Consider the following 16,526-nt stretch of genomic DNA (forward strand, 5'->3'; position numbering starts at 1 on the left):
TGATGCACAATAACTAATTCAAGCCTTATTTGTCAATTTGGAGTTTAGAGTTAGACAATAAAACGACTTTCAATTATTGAAATAATTTCTATTTATTACATCAATCTAGAGATAACTAAAGGGCTAGGGATAACACATGGGGAATAAAAAGAATAATAAAAAAAACTTCAATTATGTTGCTCTCCAATGTTAGGCACAATCTGCTTCCTCATTTCTGGGATAATGTCATAATCGGTGTTGAGGAGGTTGCTAGCCCATCTTCTCTCTGCCTTGATTAAGTGTGATCTGACTCTACGGAGATCAAAGCAGTGAGGCTGCCTAACGGTTTATTTGCTTCTAACTCTTGATTTTTTTGAATATCTTTCCACCAAATCTTCATAATGGGATTTACTTTGACCACCATTTGCGTGTTTGGAAACTGAGGGTGAGCCATGACTCTGCAAACAAAGTAACAAACGACTTCTAAACTCCATTTTGACAATGCTGGCTTGATTTAATTATCATGATCACGTTGACACATAAATATGCAATTTGTCTAAGGGTGTTGGGGCCCTTTAGACAATAGGGTGGCTACTAATTATGTGGATTGACACCAAGGGTCAAACCACCTAGGTTTTATGCAGCATGTATGACTTAACCAGGACTTCTAAGAGTGGCTTGACTCGGACTTGAAAGGGATTCTATGCAAGAGGCTCGTGGCTTCGCGGTAGTAAAACTATCCACTATGTCCACGCATATGCCGACTCTCTATAATGGGTATTTGAATAAGATTGGAGTAGTTGTAAGAGGTTCAAAGACACAACATCACGAGAACAAAAAAAAAAGGAAGAGGGTCCCAATTGGGGGAAGTATGAGCGTGATGCCAATTATCAAAACAATAAACATTTAGCATTTAAATTGGAAAGCGGTAACATATAGGCAGCTTATAAACAATAAATAAATAAATAAGCATGAATAAAGGAAATTAAACATATAAAGATATGAAAACTACACAAATAAAGCAGGAGAATACGAGACTAAACATGTAAGCAAATAAGGGGAAAGGGAAAAGGTGAAACATGATAATAAACAATTAAGGAAAAGGAAAAGGGTGGAACATGGAAAGAAGACAATAAATAAGGAAACAAAATAAGCTAAACATGGTAAGCACCTAACAAATAGTGAAATGACAAAAATAAAGTAAACCCCACATAAATAAGCAGTTAACACGTAATGGTAAGAACCTAATATCCCCAACGGAGTCGCCATTCTGTCGCGCCACATTTTCGCAGAAAACGGATTTTGTGCACGACCTAACAACTCTTTTGGGATTTTTGAGTTTTGGAGTCGCCACCTAACGAATTAAGGCGCGTTAGGGCGCCTATCTAACCTAACTAAGTCTAACTAAGGTCAACGGGCCAGAGAATTAGGGTAAGGGTTCAAATTACCTCGAGGGGAAGGTGTTAGGCATCCCTCGAGGTCCACAAGTGTGGGTCCCGGCCGTATCTCATGCAATCTATGTGGGGGTTACAAGTAGCAATCAAGGTCACTTCATTATTATTCATTAATATGCTTGCTAAGTGATAACAAGTATAAAACAATTAAGGCTATTTTATTAATTTAAATATGCGAGGCTAGAAGACAGCAATAATAAACAACCAAGTTTATTATTTTTTATTTATTTATTTAACATACAAAATTGACAAATATTAAGCAATTAATATGTGCAAAAATAAAGTTTGAAAATTGATAAGCTTTGAGTAGGAATTTTTATTTAAAAATGTTTGTTTCTTTGTAGGGATGATGCCACGATATTGTTGATCGCGCTCCTCCACCATAGAAACAATTTTGATTTGAGGTCGGTCTAAAAATAGTTTATGTTTTTGAAAAATGATTTAAAAGATTTAGTTCACACATAGGCACATAAACATTTACACATAAATGCACATAATTCTTTTTGAAATTCATGGGTAGGTGGTACTTCCGAGGATGCGTCAGCTTTAAAAAATTAGAACTAGACCTCATAGTTCCTTTGACTTTCCCACTAACGATAGGTTAGGAGATAGTACTTATAATTTACTTTCAAAATAAACAATGTCAAAATCAATCCAAAGTTTAAATAATGACTTTTTAAGAAAATTATGTTACTTTGATATGAAATATTTTAAAAAAAACATATTGCATCATGAATGAGGAAGACAAATAGAATTAATATTGACCATTTTATGGGGAAGGACACAAATATGCACAAATAAATTTTATTTTTACGGATATGTTAAAAGTTATTTCAAGCCTATAGACATGAATTTCTAGGTGTTTAAAAGAAGGAGTAACACATATATGCATGATTTTGTAAATGATATGAACAATTTAATACTTAGGCATAGTTTCTACGTGATAAGACAAATGAGAATTTATAATATATTTTTAACATCTAACAGCCTACTAGATTTATTAGGATTTGATTTTAACATTTAAAAAATTAATGGACTCTGGTTCTTATTTTTTAAGACTTGTTAACAAAAACGTCAAGCAAATTGAAAATTTATTAGATTATAACACCTACAAATATCAAATCTAGGTGGTTAAAGACAAACCTAGGCATGATTTCTAAAAAATTTATAATGAACAAGTAAGCATATAACTCCCCCTCCCCTAGACGATCCCCCAAATAATTTTATATATATATGATCTTTTAGAGTTACAATTGTTACAACATTCGAATAAATAAAATAGGCAAAAAATAAAAAAAAAATATATATATATACATTCAAATAAACAAATAAATCTTTCTTCAATTAATCTTCAACTTGAACTTCAAGTTTGAAACCTGTCAAAGTAATCAAATAACGGTTAAGCAAAACAAATTGATTCATCTTTTACTCGAAAGTAGCAAAATAGCGAAGAACACTTGAATATTTATCGGAATATTAATGTGTTGTTAAAGTAGCAAGAGAGCAGTGAGAGAAGAGAGAGTGATGAGAGAAATTTTTTTTGATTGAGAGTGAATGAGTGTCTCTGAGTTGATGAAGGGAGAGGTCTTATTTATATAGCAAAGAGGGGGAAACAAATAAGGAAGAAAGATATTTAAAGGAGTTAATTAAATATATTATTTTCCTTGTTAAAAAGGAGATTCAAATCAGCCAAAATAAAAATATATCACTTCCAAATATAAGCAAGAATAAATTAGGAAAAGAAATATTATTATTATTTATCTTAAATAAGGAGAGACAAATCAGATTTTTTTAATTTAATATTTCATTACTAAAAAATAGATGAGTAAGAGTAAAGTAAGGAAGACAATATTCTTTTACTTTAGTAAATAAGAGCCAAAACATTTTAATTGAGAAAATCATTTAAATTTTAAAACATTTGAAATTCATTAATAATTTTAAAATATTATAATATTTACGATAATTTTATAAAATAAAACATACTAAAATATATAATTTTCAAGCAAAGTCGACTAAAAATTCTAAAATTTAAAATACGTATTTAATCGAATAGGATTTCTAATAAAGTTCAAAGGTCGGTCAAAATTGGGTGTCAACATTGATGTTAAAATGTGAAGGGTCTCTATATGTTATGTTGTATCTTGATTGGTAGACTTAGGTGTCTCTCCTTGACGCATGGAAGTAGTTGAATGTGATCTCTTGACTTGATAAGCTTAGGCATTCTTTACTTGAATAATGAATGAATAAATGTGTAAAATTAGTAGACCTAAGTATGGTGCCCTTTCTATGAATGATTAATGAGGCCTCTAGGCTATGTATTGAACTGGTAGACCTAAGCTTGGTCCCTTCAGATGAGTCTATCCCCCTAAGTGAAAGCAAAACCTTGAAGCGGTAAACCTTATGATGGTGCCTCCTTTTTGTGTGAAATGATAGACTTAGAGATGGTGGACCGGAATGGTAGAAAACCTTCTCTAAGAAAGTCAATTAGCTATCCTTAATGAACCTTGAATGTAGACCTAAGCATGGTGCCCTTAATTCTTTGTAGAAGTATTATGAGTCGGTAGACCTAATATTGGTGCCCTCTCTAGTACACACATGTGAATGAAACTACTCTATGGGAACTAAGGCTAAAAACCGAGTGAATATGGTTAAGATAATAGCTCTTCCCATCTTGCTAATAAAATTGGAAACCAAATAATGGGAATAATTTCAATAATTTTCAAAGTAGGATTATGTCATGGGCCTTTGGCTAAAACATGGGTCATAGCTCAACGAACTCCCCCTCCAGCCAATGGGTCAAATAGACTTCAACTGGAGGATCTCTTTAATAGGCTTCATGTCTACCACATTAGTACAAAGCTTACGTTTGTCTACAGTGTCTTCTTTCCACTTAGCTCTATGAGTACCTAACATGACTTCATCATAACCTTCAGTTTCTCTCATGTTAGTCAAAAGAACATACTTATTAGGAGAATAATGTGTTGAGTTGTGCTTTCTCCATAATGGATCTTCTACACGAGGTTTCTGGAGCATACAGAGTAGTCATCTCAACACGAGCTATGGATGATCAACCATACCATCATCAATAGGAGCATCTATAGGTACTACACACTGATCATTATCTACAACGTTGTCTTGGATTTCTTCATGTGCAAAAGATGTATCAATAATAAAGACTGGATCAACATCAATTTGAGAATATGCTTTCTCATCCTTGCTAATAACTTTAGTAGTTTGATCTTCAAAGAACGTAGTATCACGACTTCTAATGAGCTTCTTATCAATTGAATCGTAAAAGCGATATCTAAACTCATCTTGATCATAACCAATGAAGATGCACTATTTAGTTTTAATACCCAATGTTGACCTCTCATCTTTTGAAACATGCACACAAGCTTTACACTCAAACACTTTCAAGTGATCATAAAAAACATCCTTAGTAAATCGAACTTTGTTTGGAACATCACTATCTAAAGCAACAAGGAGAGACAAATTGATAACATAAGCAACATTGTTAAGTGTTTCAAGCTAAAATGAATTTTGAAATTTAGCATCTGATAGCACACATCTAACTCTCTCAACTAAAGTTTTGTTTATTCTTTCTGTCATTCCATTTAATCGAGGAGTCTTTGAAAGAATCTTTTGATTAAAAATTTCTTGCAATTTGCAGTAATTATCAAAGAGACCAATATATTCACCACCATTATCAGTGTGAATACATTTTAATTTCTTTTATGTTTGTCTCTTAGCTAAGACTTGAAACTCTTTAAACACATCAAGTACTTGATCTTTGAATTTTAAAGAATATATCCAAACCTTACGAGAATGATCATCAATGAAAGTTGCAAAGTAAATTTGACCACTTTATGACTTCACTTTAAAAGGAACACACAAATCAGAGTGCATTAGCTCTAGTAGTTCAGCCTTTCTTAAAGGAGGAAAAATATGAATAGAAACTCTTTTCTGCTTCTGAGCTAAGTAATGAACACATTTTTTTAAATTTGTTTATTTCACATCTGCAAGCAAATTCTTCTTAGCCAAATATGTGATCCCCCTCTCGCTCATATGACTAAGACCCTCGTGCCACAATTCTGGAAAAGTCTATCTTTCCACAAAGTTTATAGATCACAAAGAATAGATCTTTGTGTCACTTATAAATTTGAATGCTTTCTTGCTCGAGCTATAGTCAATGAGCCTTTGGTGAGCTTCCATTGGCCATTGAACAAGCCATTATGATAATCATTATCATCTAGTTGTCCTACAGAGATCAAATTCATGGAAATGTCTTGAAGAGCATGCTTGGCATTTTACCAATATTGGTTTTCAAATAAACAGTGTCAACACCAAACACCCTAAACTTACCAAAATTACCAATCTTTAGCACCAGAGTTAACAGAAGAGTAATTTGAAAAAAAAATCTTTTTTCGATGTGACATGTCATGTAGCTCCCGAATATACTATCCAACTTGTATCTTAGAGATACAAAAATGATGGCGTCTTTATCACAAGTAAAAAGAAGGTTATCGCGGACAACATTAACAACATTGTTTATGTAATATTTTTTTTTATTCCAAAATTTATTTATATTGTTTTAGAATATACGTATCGATTAGCTAAAAACATGTGCAACACACTTGTCTAGAACTAGTACAATATATATATATGCATCAATGTATTTTAAGAGTCTTAACATTGAGAAAAGACATAAAGTCTCCATTAAAGTTGTCTCAGATTTTTATAAAGACATCTTAGCTTTGCGATTATCCTATTACCCACTAAACAATTTTGAACAGATATTATTATACCATTTTTTGATCAGTCCCAAATTTTAAGAAGCAAGTGAATTTACACCCCAATCATTACATGACACGTGTTAATTTAATTTAAAATATATTTTCTTTTCATTTCAAATTTTTTCCTTTATCTTTTCTTTCTTTATTTATCTCTCTCTCTCTCTCTCTCTCTCTCTCTCTCTCTTACTTTTGAATTTTAATTTTGATATATCTTAAATTTCATTTCATCTTCCACCTCCCACTTTCAAGTGATTCATCCCTTCATTTTTTTTTTCTTCACCTCCCACCCCCATGTCAAATTGAAACTCGCTTTCATTTTTTTCTTTTCTTTTTCTTCTTCTTCTCCAGTCAATTCTTTATAAAATTCATACTATTATTTAGACTTTATTGAATTATTGATAACAAAATTAATTATTTTTTTACGAAAATTAAATTTTGAAGGTATCATCAATTACTCATTTTCATATAAATTCAAAAATTAGAAATGATAATTTTAAAGGAATCAATTAATTTCTAGAAAATTGAAAGAACTTAATTGAAATCGAATAAAAAAACTATATGATACTTCCTAATCATCTTGAAATCTAATGAGTTTATCGAATTGTTCGAAATGTAAGAAATATTTAGATAAAATTTAAAACTAAAGAAAGTAAAACTAATAGTAATTTAAAAAAAAGAAGAAGGTGAAGTTGTGGTAAAAAATTGTGACATTGAAAGTAAGAAGCTTCAATGAATTAAGATGACAATGAATTTTTGAAAAGATAGAAGAAAGAAAGAGAAAAAATAAAAAGGAAAAAAGTTAAAATAATAAGAAAAATAAGAAAATATATGCTATTATAAAATACTTGTAAAAATAAAATTACATTAGTTATTTTAGGTTGTTCACTCTCTTTAAGAGAGTGCACACCACTCTCTATGTCAGATGGACGAAAAATGATATAATTATATATATTCAAAATTACTTAGTGGGTAATATGACGGTTACAAAGTTAAGGTGTTATTTTCAAAAATTCGGGACAACTTCAATGACGACTTTATATCTTTTCTCTTTTAACATTATATATAACTCAAACCTTTAAATCTTACTTTTCTAAATTGCAAGCTATTTTTGAGCCAAAGCCCCTCTCCATTTGATTCTTACTCACTAGACCTGATTTCATATAAATCTGAAGGAACTTTTAATTAAAAATGTATTTTACTAATAATTTTTTTGGAATTCAAAATTTAACAATATTGAGATACAAAATGTTTTTCTTTCAAAATATAATAAGAAAAATTAAAATTAAGATTGAAGAGTATTGTGTGACGGAGAAGGATCAAAGAAAACTGGAATAAACATGCGCTAAAATAATGAAGAGAGAGTATGGACTGATTTGGATGAAGGAACTCGTTTATTAAGGAAAGACTTAAGTCATATGTGGTCTATTAAAGTTGTGCGCATAATTTGTTTGAACACCTCAACTAAGGTTTATACCTATTACACAACTATGCTCTATAAATTGATATCTATTTGACATTTTTATGATAGTCATCATAAAATATGATATGCGTGTACTACACTCGTTGTGACATCACATTGATAAATCAAATGATGACATGTGACATTTGATTTCAAAAATTTATTTTGAAAATGAATTTCTAAAAATAACTATTTTAGTTTACTAAGCTAACTCAAAAAAATAAAAAAGAATTTTCTAAAAAAAACCACCCATCCACCCCACGGCGACCCCTCATTTTTTTCTCTCCAGTTGATCCAGATCGTCCCCAACTCTCCAACAAGACGATTCCTCCCTCAATTGTTTTTTCAATTATAATCCTCCTCTCTCCATCTAGTTTTGGTACGAGGAAGATGAAAAAGATTTCGTCGAAATTTTTTTAATTTCTATTATCATGATCGAAAAATTTGAGTTACCTGACATACTTTTCTGAATTACATAACTAATGTTTATTTGGAGTTGAAGAACTCTTTATTTCTTTTTAACTATCAATTTTTATTATATGAAATTTCATGATACCATTTTTAATAAGCTTAATTAGTTTACATTTCAATTTGAAGTGGTGTTGTTTGTTTGAGTGACAAGAAATAAATCTAGTTATGAACGGAGGTCGACTAACTTTTTAACTTCAATGTCTAAAAATCTTTTTCTTCTTGCAAAATCATATCAATTCGTAGATTCAGAAGCCTTATTTCTTAAGAAAATTTTTTTAAGAAAAAAAGTAACATTTGGAACCTATTAACGTGCTAATACTAAGTGAAGTACACTTATGTTGTCATATCAGTGTTTTATCTTTAATAGTTACATGTTTTGAATAATTTAGATGTTCAATAGGTATAAGTCCTAGTTAAGGTGTCTAAGTGAATTATGCGGATAACTTTAAAAATTTGTTGATGACTTAAGCCTTAAGAAAATAATCAAGTGGGTAGAACTTTATATTAAACTAATTCTAAGAAGTGTTGTATCTTAGCTTATAAATCTAATACACATCTATCAAATAATGGAATGTGATATGCTTCATATGTGTCAAATAGAATTATCTAATTTAACTTGACACACAGTATTTAAGAAATCAAAAAAGACGTTTCAATCTTATGATTTTAAATTAAACTTATGTAAATTATATTAGAATGTCATTTAATCTTATAGTGTTAAACATATTACATAATAAAATTAAATAAATTAAATCCATTATTAAAGAATTTTTTTTCAAAAAGAAAAACAAAGTAAAAAAGAAAAGTAGGTCATTCTAAAATTAATTATTCAAACTCAGTAGATAAAATATGATTATATACTCTTCTATCTTAATTATTTAAATAATGATAGCTAAAAATAAAGGGAGAGAGTTAAAAGGAACGAAAGACACATTTAATTATGTAAATATTTTGTGAGAATGCCAAAATTTGCAATCAAGTGCCACGTATTTCATGGGGGTGCTTTTTGAAAGTCGCACTTCAACTATAAATAAAAGGGTACAAAGAGACAAATATTTTGCAAACGATAAATTTTGAAGGAATATCATGATCCTGCTACTCCTTTTCTTAGCGATTACGCAATTCTCAAACGCTGATGAACCATTCGACGTTCGGAAACACCTTGCCACTGTAACCAGGTCCATTTGATCCCTCAATATACATCGAACTAGGGTTCTACATTTCTGCATCTACGCTCAATTTTCAATTTCTCATTGCTAAATTTGGTGTTTATTTGAGCCTTCTTTTGGCGTTTCCATTTACGATTTTACTCCACCTTTTATTGGCAGGTATGCTGATTCAAAGGACATATCTGCGAATTCTTTTGTATCTTCTGAAATTCCAGATCAATGTACACCAATTCATTTGAATCTGGTGGTGAGTTTGTTTTCCTGAGCCAATCTTAATTAAAAACTGGCAGATTGATAAAATATTCATGTTATTAGAAGAATTGAAATTTGGATCGAACAATATTTAACTGATGCTTACACGTTCAGGAGTGAACTATCTCAACTAGTGTTAATCTCTTGATATATATATCTAGGGTATCCTGACGTATATGTGTTTAGATTTAGTTTAGGGAGGGCTATACACAGGATTTTGGTGCCAGGTGAAGCTTGTCTGCATCATACCATTTTGAAAGAAGAAAATTTCGTGCTTTTCAAATGAGAAATTACTGTGTACTTTAAAACAGAAGCGGAGAATACAGTCTAAAAATTTAGTTTGCTAGCTTCAACAAAGAATTTTAGATGAAGAGAATCACTAATTTTCACTCACTACACCATTCTCTTCTCCTTCTCTGAGTCCAAGGTCAAATTTTGCAGAACCTTTATGGTTGTATTTTCATTTAGAGTGTCTTTACTTCGTTGCTTCCTCAATTTTAATGAGAAATGCTTCTGTTCCACTTTAGTTATTAATTTGGCACTTAACATGCTTTGCATTCTCTCTCACTTGCTTGTCGTAAGGCATCTAATGTTGTAGTAACATGCAGACTCTTAGTTTGTTCCCATGCTGCATACTCTGTATTCTCCTCAAATTATATGACCGACGAGACATCGACATCGACATCTAGTGCACCAAAGAGATTGAGTTTGAAGTTCTTTATGGATATCTGTCTGATGATAAACTTGAACAATTTGGCTGGAATTGCTGAAATTATGCTTTTCCTGTAAGAGATGTTTTCAGAGATAATTTGTTGTGATTGCTTTCTTGTTCTTTGATAGGCAAGACATGGAACTCGTGCACCAACAAAGAAGAAGATAAGGGAATTAGACGCCTTGGATGCTCATTTGGAAGTCCTTGTACGTGATGCAAAAGAACATAAGCAATATTCGGAGAAAATTCCCTCTTGGTTAGCGGGATGGAGGTCTCCTTGGAAAGGAAAAGTTACAGGTGGAGAGTTGATCACTGAAGGAGAAGATGAATTATATCATCTCGGAATCAGAGTCAGAGAAAGATTTCCAGACCTTTTCAATGAAGAATACCACCCAGATGTATATTCAATCAAGACTACCCAGGTTGATAGATCAGTTTATTACTTCTTTATATTCAGTCTGAGACAATGGCAAAGCATGACTAGAGTCATCCTACTGAATAAAGAAGAAAGTATGAATGAAGTTATCCTTCCCTCTGCTGGTCTCAATACTAGTCAAAGAACTTTGCAACAAATGATAAAAAAAAACTAACATGCTAGCAGTAGTGGAAGAGCCAAATTTTGCTAGGACATCATACATCTTTTTATTACTAAAAATCCAAAGAGGATATCTCATCATCTTGTGAGCTCAAGGACTTTTGGTCCTTTGGCTTGCCTCTGCCTTGTCTTCTTTTTCTGGCTTCCTCATGTGTCATGCAGATGATTTCCAAATAAATACTTTAATAGACAACAGGGATATTTGTAGAGGCTTTTGTCTTTTTGCTGCTTTTGTCAGGCAAATCATATGGTTTTAGAAGTAGCTGCGGAGTGTCTTTATTTATCCACCAAAGCACATATTTAAGTGATGCATCAAGAATTCAATTGTTTTACAAGTATTTGGATTTGCATGATTGGAGAACTTATCTACATTCTACAAATATGCCCTTTGTATTCAAAGGTTGCAGTCTCTAATTTCATGTCAGTTTCTTGTTAGCTTCTCAGTCATATTGCCTTCAAATTCATGTTTAACTATATAGGTTCCTCGGGCATCAGCTAGTGCTGTGGCATTTGGGATGGGTCTATTTAATGAAAGAGGGAAGCTTGGACCAGGAAGGCATCGAGCTTTTGCAGTTACAAGCGAAAGCCGTGCAAGTGACATAGTTTTGAGATTTCACGATTGTTGTCAAAGCTACAAGGTACACATGCAAATTTTATCTTTCATTTATGGTGGAGGTTTCTGTATGAATAACATCAAAATTAGTTGCCATTCATGCATTTTAACTAGTTTTTTGAGCTGTTGCTTGTAAATTTGGGACTTGAAGTAATAATAACTACATCAATGCTGGTTAAGTTAGAGTATAAACATTGTTTGATTGTTTTCAAAAGTTTACAATTTTCTGTCACGCAATGAAGTCTCTTTCCTCAAATAGCAAAGTTAAACATCTCCTAGAGGTGTAAAAATAAAATACATGCCGACTAAACTGCGACTGAGCCAATGGAGATTAACTTATTATTGAAGATGTTGCTGGAAGTATAGAACACAACTTCTAAATATGGGTTAAGTAATTTCTGGTTTGCATATTTTTAGAAGTCTAATGTACATAGAAATGCAAACTTGCTTTCATTTATCGACAAAGTGCTAACTCTGCATGTTTCTAATTTAAAAATAAAAATAAAGGAGTGTTCTGTATTGTACACTGTTACTACCTTTTTTTTTTAAAGTAACCGCCTTTGTTGTCTCTCTTGCTCCTTTTTATCGATGTGGGTGCTATCTGATCTAAAGAAGACTTAAGCAAGACTTTACAAATTGGGTGTTATTTCTTTCTGGGTTTTGGTGAGTGGGTGGGAATGGGGGTTTGATTGGAGAGTCGAGTGAGCAAAAAATTATGATACTTTTTCATTTGGTTGCAGGCTTTTAGAAAAAGTCAGGAGCCAAATGTTAACAAGCTCAAAGAACCTCTATTGAATGAAATTACTCATGAATTAGTCAGGCAATATGGGCTTAATTTTACAAATCAAGATGTATCTTCTTTATGGTTTCTCTGCAAACAGGTGAGTATAGTAATATTAGTGTTCTGATGAGTGCTAAACCTTGTATAAATTTTATCGAGAACTTATTTCCTAAATAACTTTTCTCCCAGGAAGCATCCTTATTGAACATCACCAATCAAGCTTGTAGTCTGTTCAGTCCATCTGAGGTAGTGCTAATCCTATTCTGGTTTTCTTCGTTTCTATTTCCTGTTTTGGGTTTCATGGTTCCTGCTGCTATGTTTTTTCCCTTTCCATTTTCTTGGGGGAGAATATGGAATGCAGGGAGAGGGTGAGAGATAAGTCCATCTCCTTTGATGTTTGATTAAAACATATGGTTTACTTGTTGAGCTCCGTCTTTAAGTACATCTCCAACTTTTCATTTAATGGAATATTGGAGCTTTCTTGCTGCCATCCCTGGTTACTGACAAGTTCACATTTAGGTTTCTTTGTTGGAGTGGACTGATGATTTGGAGTTGTTCATACTGAAAGGCTATGGTGACACACTAAATTATCGAATGGGAGTGCCACTTCTTGAGGATGTTGTTCAATCAATGGAACAGGCAATTAAGGCTAAAGAAGGTGATACTAGTTCAACAAGCTTTTCTTTCTTCACTTTTTTTTTCCTGGGGGTTAAATAGTGTCTCATAAGGCATATGGATGTCTTATTCTTGTTGCAGCTAACGAGATCACAAAGGAAGAGATAGTTATGGTCTGACTGATGTTTACTAAAACCAAACCAGTAAATGTAATAAGATCTTTGTAATCTCGCTACTATCTCCTTCCGAGTAATCTTGAAAATTTATGTCCTAGATTGGCCACTAATTTGCATATTCTGTCCTTGTTCCTTGAATTTAAGCTTCAACCAGTTATCTTTCTTTTGTAATATGATTTGTGTATATCTCTCGTCTCTAATTCCAAGCAATCCAGAAAATTTACATCCTAGATCAGCCACTAAATTTGCAGATTCTGTAATTATTCCTTGAGGTTTATGCTTCTATTTATAAGCTGTCCTTTCAATTAGGTGCTTCTGTTGTACAAATTATCCTCATGCTGTTGATTCCTAGTATGAATGTCTCCCTGTATTGCACACTCTAGTCTATCTGAAATTCTTCTATCCTACTAATGTCATTTTTCATCATGTATGTGTATGTATTTCCTAAACTGAACTTAGATCCAAACAATAAATTTGTTTATAGGTGAATCAATTATACTCTGAGGGTAATCTGTATCTAATTTTGTATTTCTTTTGCTTTCACCTTTTCTTAATCTCTTCTGTACATTCTCCTCCTTCAGAAGGATATGCTACAGGGATCTATGAAAAAGCAAGAATGCGTTTTGCTCATGCAGAAACTCTCCTTCCCTTTTCATGCCTAATCGGGCTCTTTCTTGAAGAATCTGGTGAGTGTTTGTACAGTAGAATTGTAGTAGTTATTGGTCCTACTCTGATTTTGTAAATCTGTTTCTGATGGCTGAAGAGTTTGAACGGATACAAAGAGAGGAAAGCTTGGAACTCCCTCCTAAGCCTCCTAAGAATAGAAACTGGCGGGGAAGTAATGTGGCTCCTTTTGCTGGAAATAACATGTTAATCCTTTATAGCTGCCAATCGGACAACTCAAGCAAGTACTTTGTGCAAGTGCTACATAATGAACGTCCCATAGCATTGCCAGTAAGTGTTTCGGGATTTATATTATGGCGAATATGAATATGTTTGTTCCTTGCTTTTCAATTCATCTTCGCTGATTAGTAGGATACTGGAGATTTTTCATAGACCTTTTAATTAAAAAGAAATAAACTGTTTCACTGGCAGCCTAGTCCATGTTGCTCAATTAGTGGTTTTGTTCCAATTGTTCATCTGATGTGATCGTGTCAGAGCAGTGAACTTACACATTCATAAAATGCCTTATTTCAGTCTAAGTTTGAGAAGTACATAAAAGCCCACGAGTACTTTCCTGTGAAACAGTTTGTATCGGGTTACCCTTAGATAATCATGATGGTGTAAGCTTTCATTCTGGTTTTTCTTTGCGCGTTTTCTTCTCCGTCATTTTTTTCTTTAATAATAAGATTTTCTGAAAGAGTGACTGGAAACATCACACTACTTATAGAAACCACTTGTCAAAATGCTGCTAACAACTTGTGCTGCAGGTGCCATATATTTGTTCCCTTTGGGAATTTTGGTGGCTATTGATACTTGCTAATTGTGTCCATTCTGATTTGATGCTTCTCTCTGTTCTTGTAGGGTTGCCATGGTTCGAGTTTTTGCCCATTCGAAATATTCAAGGTATTACTTTCATATATCACTAGATGTTTCAGATTACTGAGGCATAGGCTATCCATTAAGTCTCACCCATTCTAACTGTCCTCTACAGGATAAAATAGCTGCTCCTCATTTGAAACACGACTACAACATGCTTTGCAACGTAATAGAACAGAAACAGAAGGATTCTGCTTCCAGTAAGTTATCACAAATACTTGGTTGGTTTTGGTCTTTGAAAAATGCTGGTTCATTGGCCCGGAAAGATGATTTATAGTTTCTGACAAGTTTCTTTTCGTTTCTTTTTTTACAAAAATCTTTTTTTCTATGTTTGGCTGGTTGTGTCTTGCTTATTAGCATGATTCAATCGTTAGGCCATGCAGATGATCCTGGCAGGTTACGATTGCTAGGCCAAACACTGCATGGATGAATTTTAGGTAGCTGGTGGATTTTTGGAGGTCTAACCATAGGTAGCAAAGAAGGAATATAATCAGTGGAAATCTTTATTAGTGTTAATTGTATGTTTTTTCACATACGGGAAGTTTGTGTAATGGCCATATGCCTAGAGTATGTCGATCTTGATTTGTCTTGGCCATCTGCACTTACATATTATGTTAACATAGATTTTGCAACAACCTTAACATAAATATGGCACCCAGATTTGGTTACTAATCCATTATTAATTGGGATGTGCTGAATGATCGATTTTGCTCTTGGAACGGAGATGTGTCCCAAAGCATCTTTGAAAGGGAAGCAAGAAGAAGAAGAAGTAGTTTATGAAGAGAATTAAGGATTGGGTGAATCAAATTGTAATTCTCATTTCTGCAATAATTCCAAACACATTGTAGCTATTTATATAATTTGCTAACAAATTTTGATTATCTCTTAACTGCAGACATTTTCTAGCTAACACTGTGCAACATGAATTAGCCTAACTAACTTAGTACAAATATCAACAATTATGATAGATCCATGAACACAATTATCGTTGCCAACTTGCTAATAAGGTAATCATGCTGTTGTTTTACAGTCCCGTAGTCTGCCATCTGTTCTTACTGCCCACATGATCTGTTTCTGATCAGTTAATGTAATTTTTCTAACAAAATGACAATCAATTTCTACGTGCTCTGTGCACTCATGATACATCTAGTGTTGACTTCTTGTCAGATAAAAGGTTCATAGGAAGTTCAATTTGTACCCACCAATTCCTTCAGTAAAGCATGAATTCATGTTTATAACTTCGACATTGTCCCGGCCGTTCTTCCATAGTTTCTGTAGTACTCCTTGAGATTGGTTGAATTTTTTCTTATTTATCTCCTTCGTATCAACGGAGAAGGACCAAAAATATTCTGGATTATTTGAAAAAAAAGTTAAAAAGTACCCCTCATTCATCTGTTGGTTAAAAATATCACTCAATCCACTTTTTGGTCTACTATTACCTTTAAAAATAACATGCTTTTATTATTTAATTTTATTATTATTAATAATTACGTGATATTTCTTTATTGGATAAATTTAAATTTCAATTCACCAATCTTTTTTCTATCATTTCAACCCATATCCAAATTCTTTGGCCCAAGCTCAATTGAGAAATTCATCAAAAATAAAAAATTTGATCGATCTCTTCTCTCTCTTAAACGTAATAACCTATTTTCCTGTCGGCTTCGGTCACCTCTTATATATTTTCAACATTTTCTTTGTACTTAAACTACGTTTGACGTTAATTCTCAAGAATAAGATATGTAGGTGGCCTATGTTGATATAAATTGTTTTTTAGTCAATTTTTTTCATTTTATGTATTGAGAGAAAATCTATGTTTGACTTGCTTCGTATAGGCGCAACATGTTCGGTTCATATATACCCTCATAAAATTTCTATTTCCCACTGCAATTTAAATCAAGACAATATTTTAGAGAAA

General features: G+C 32.6%; 1 protein-coding gene across 3 annotated transcripts; it reads left to right on the forward strand.

Annotated features, from left to right (window-relative positions):
• The first annotated feature begins 9,102 nt into the window (after positions 1-9,102).
• Positions 9,103-15,497, forward strand: LOC101244492 (uncharacterized). 3 transcript variants are annotated; one of them, XM_004240861.4, is made up of 12 exons: positions 9,103-9,334; positions 9,485-9,572; positions 10,418-10,711; positions 11,364-11,522; positions 12,238-12,378; positions 12,468-12,524; positions 12,798-12,936; positions 13,651-13,755; positions 13,833-14,023; positions 14,594-14,635; positions 14,724-14,808; positions 14,966-15,497. In XM_004240861.4, the coding sequence occupies exons 1-12, from the start codon at positions 9,243-9,245 to the stop codon at positions 14,968-14,970; spliced, it is 1,398 nt and encodes a 465-aa protein (XP_004240909.1). In that variant the 5' UTR covers positions 9,103-9,242; the 3' UTR covers positions 14,971-15,497. The 3 variants fall into 3 exon arrangements, with proteins under 3 accessions (XP_004240909.1, XP_019070076.1, XP_004240908.1); XM_019214531.3 differs by having other exon boundaries at positions 9,168-9,334; positions 15,268-15,497; XM_004240860.5 differs by having other exon boundaries at positions 9,168-9,334; positions 14,724-15,143.
• The last annotated feature ends 1,029 nt before the right edge of the window (positions 15,498-16,526 follow it).

Source organism: Solanum lycopersicum, chromosome 6, assembly GCF_036512215.1.
Source record: "Solanum lycopersicum chromosome 6, SLM_r2.1".
In the NCBI taxonomy this organism is placed as follows: Eukaryota; Viridiplantae; Streptophyta; class Magnoliopsida; order Solanales; family Solanaceae; genus Solanum; species Solanum lycopersicum.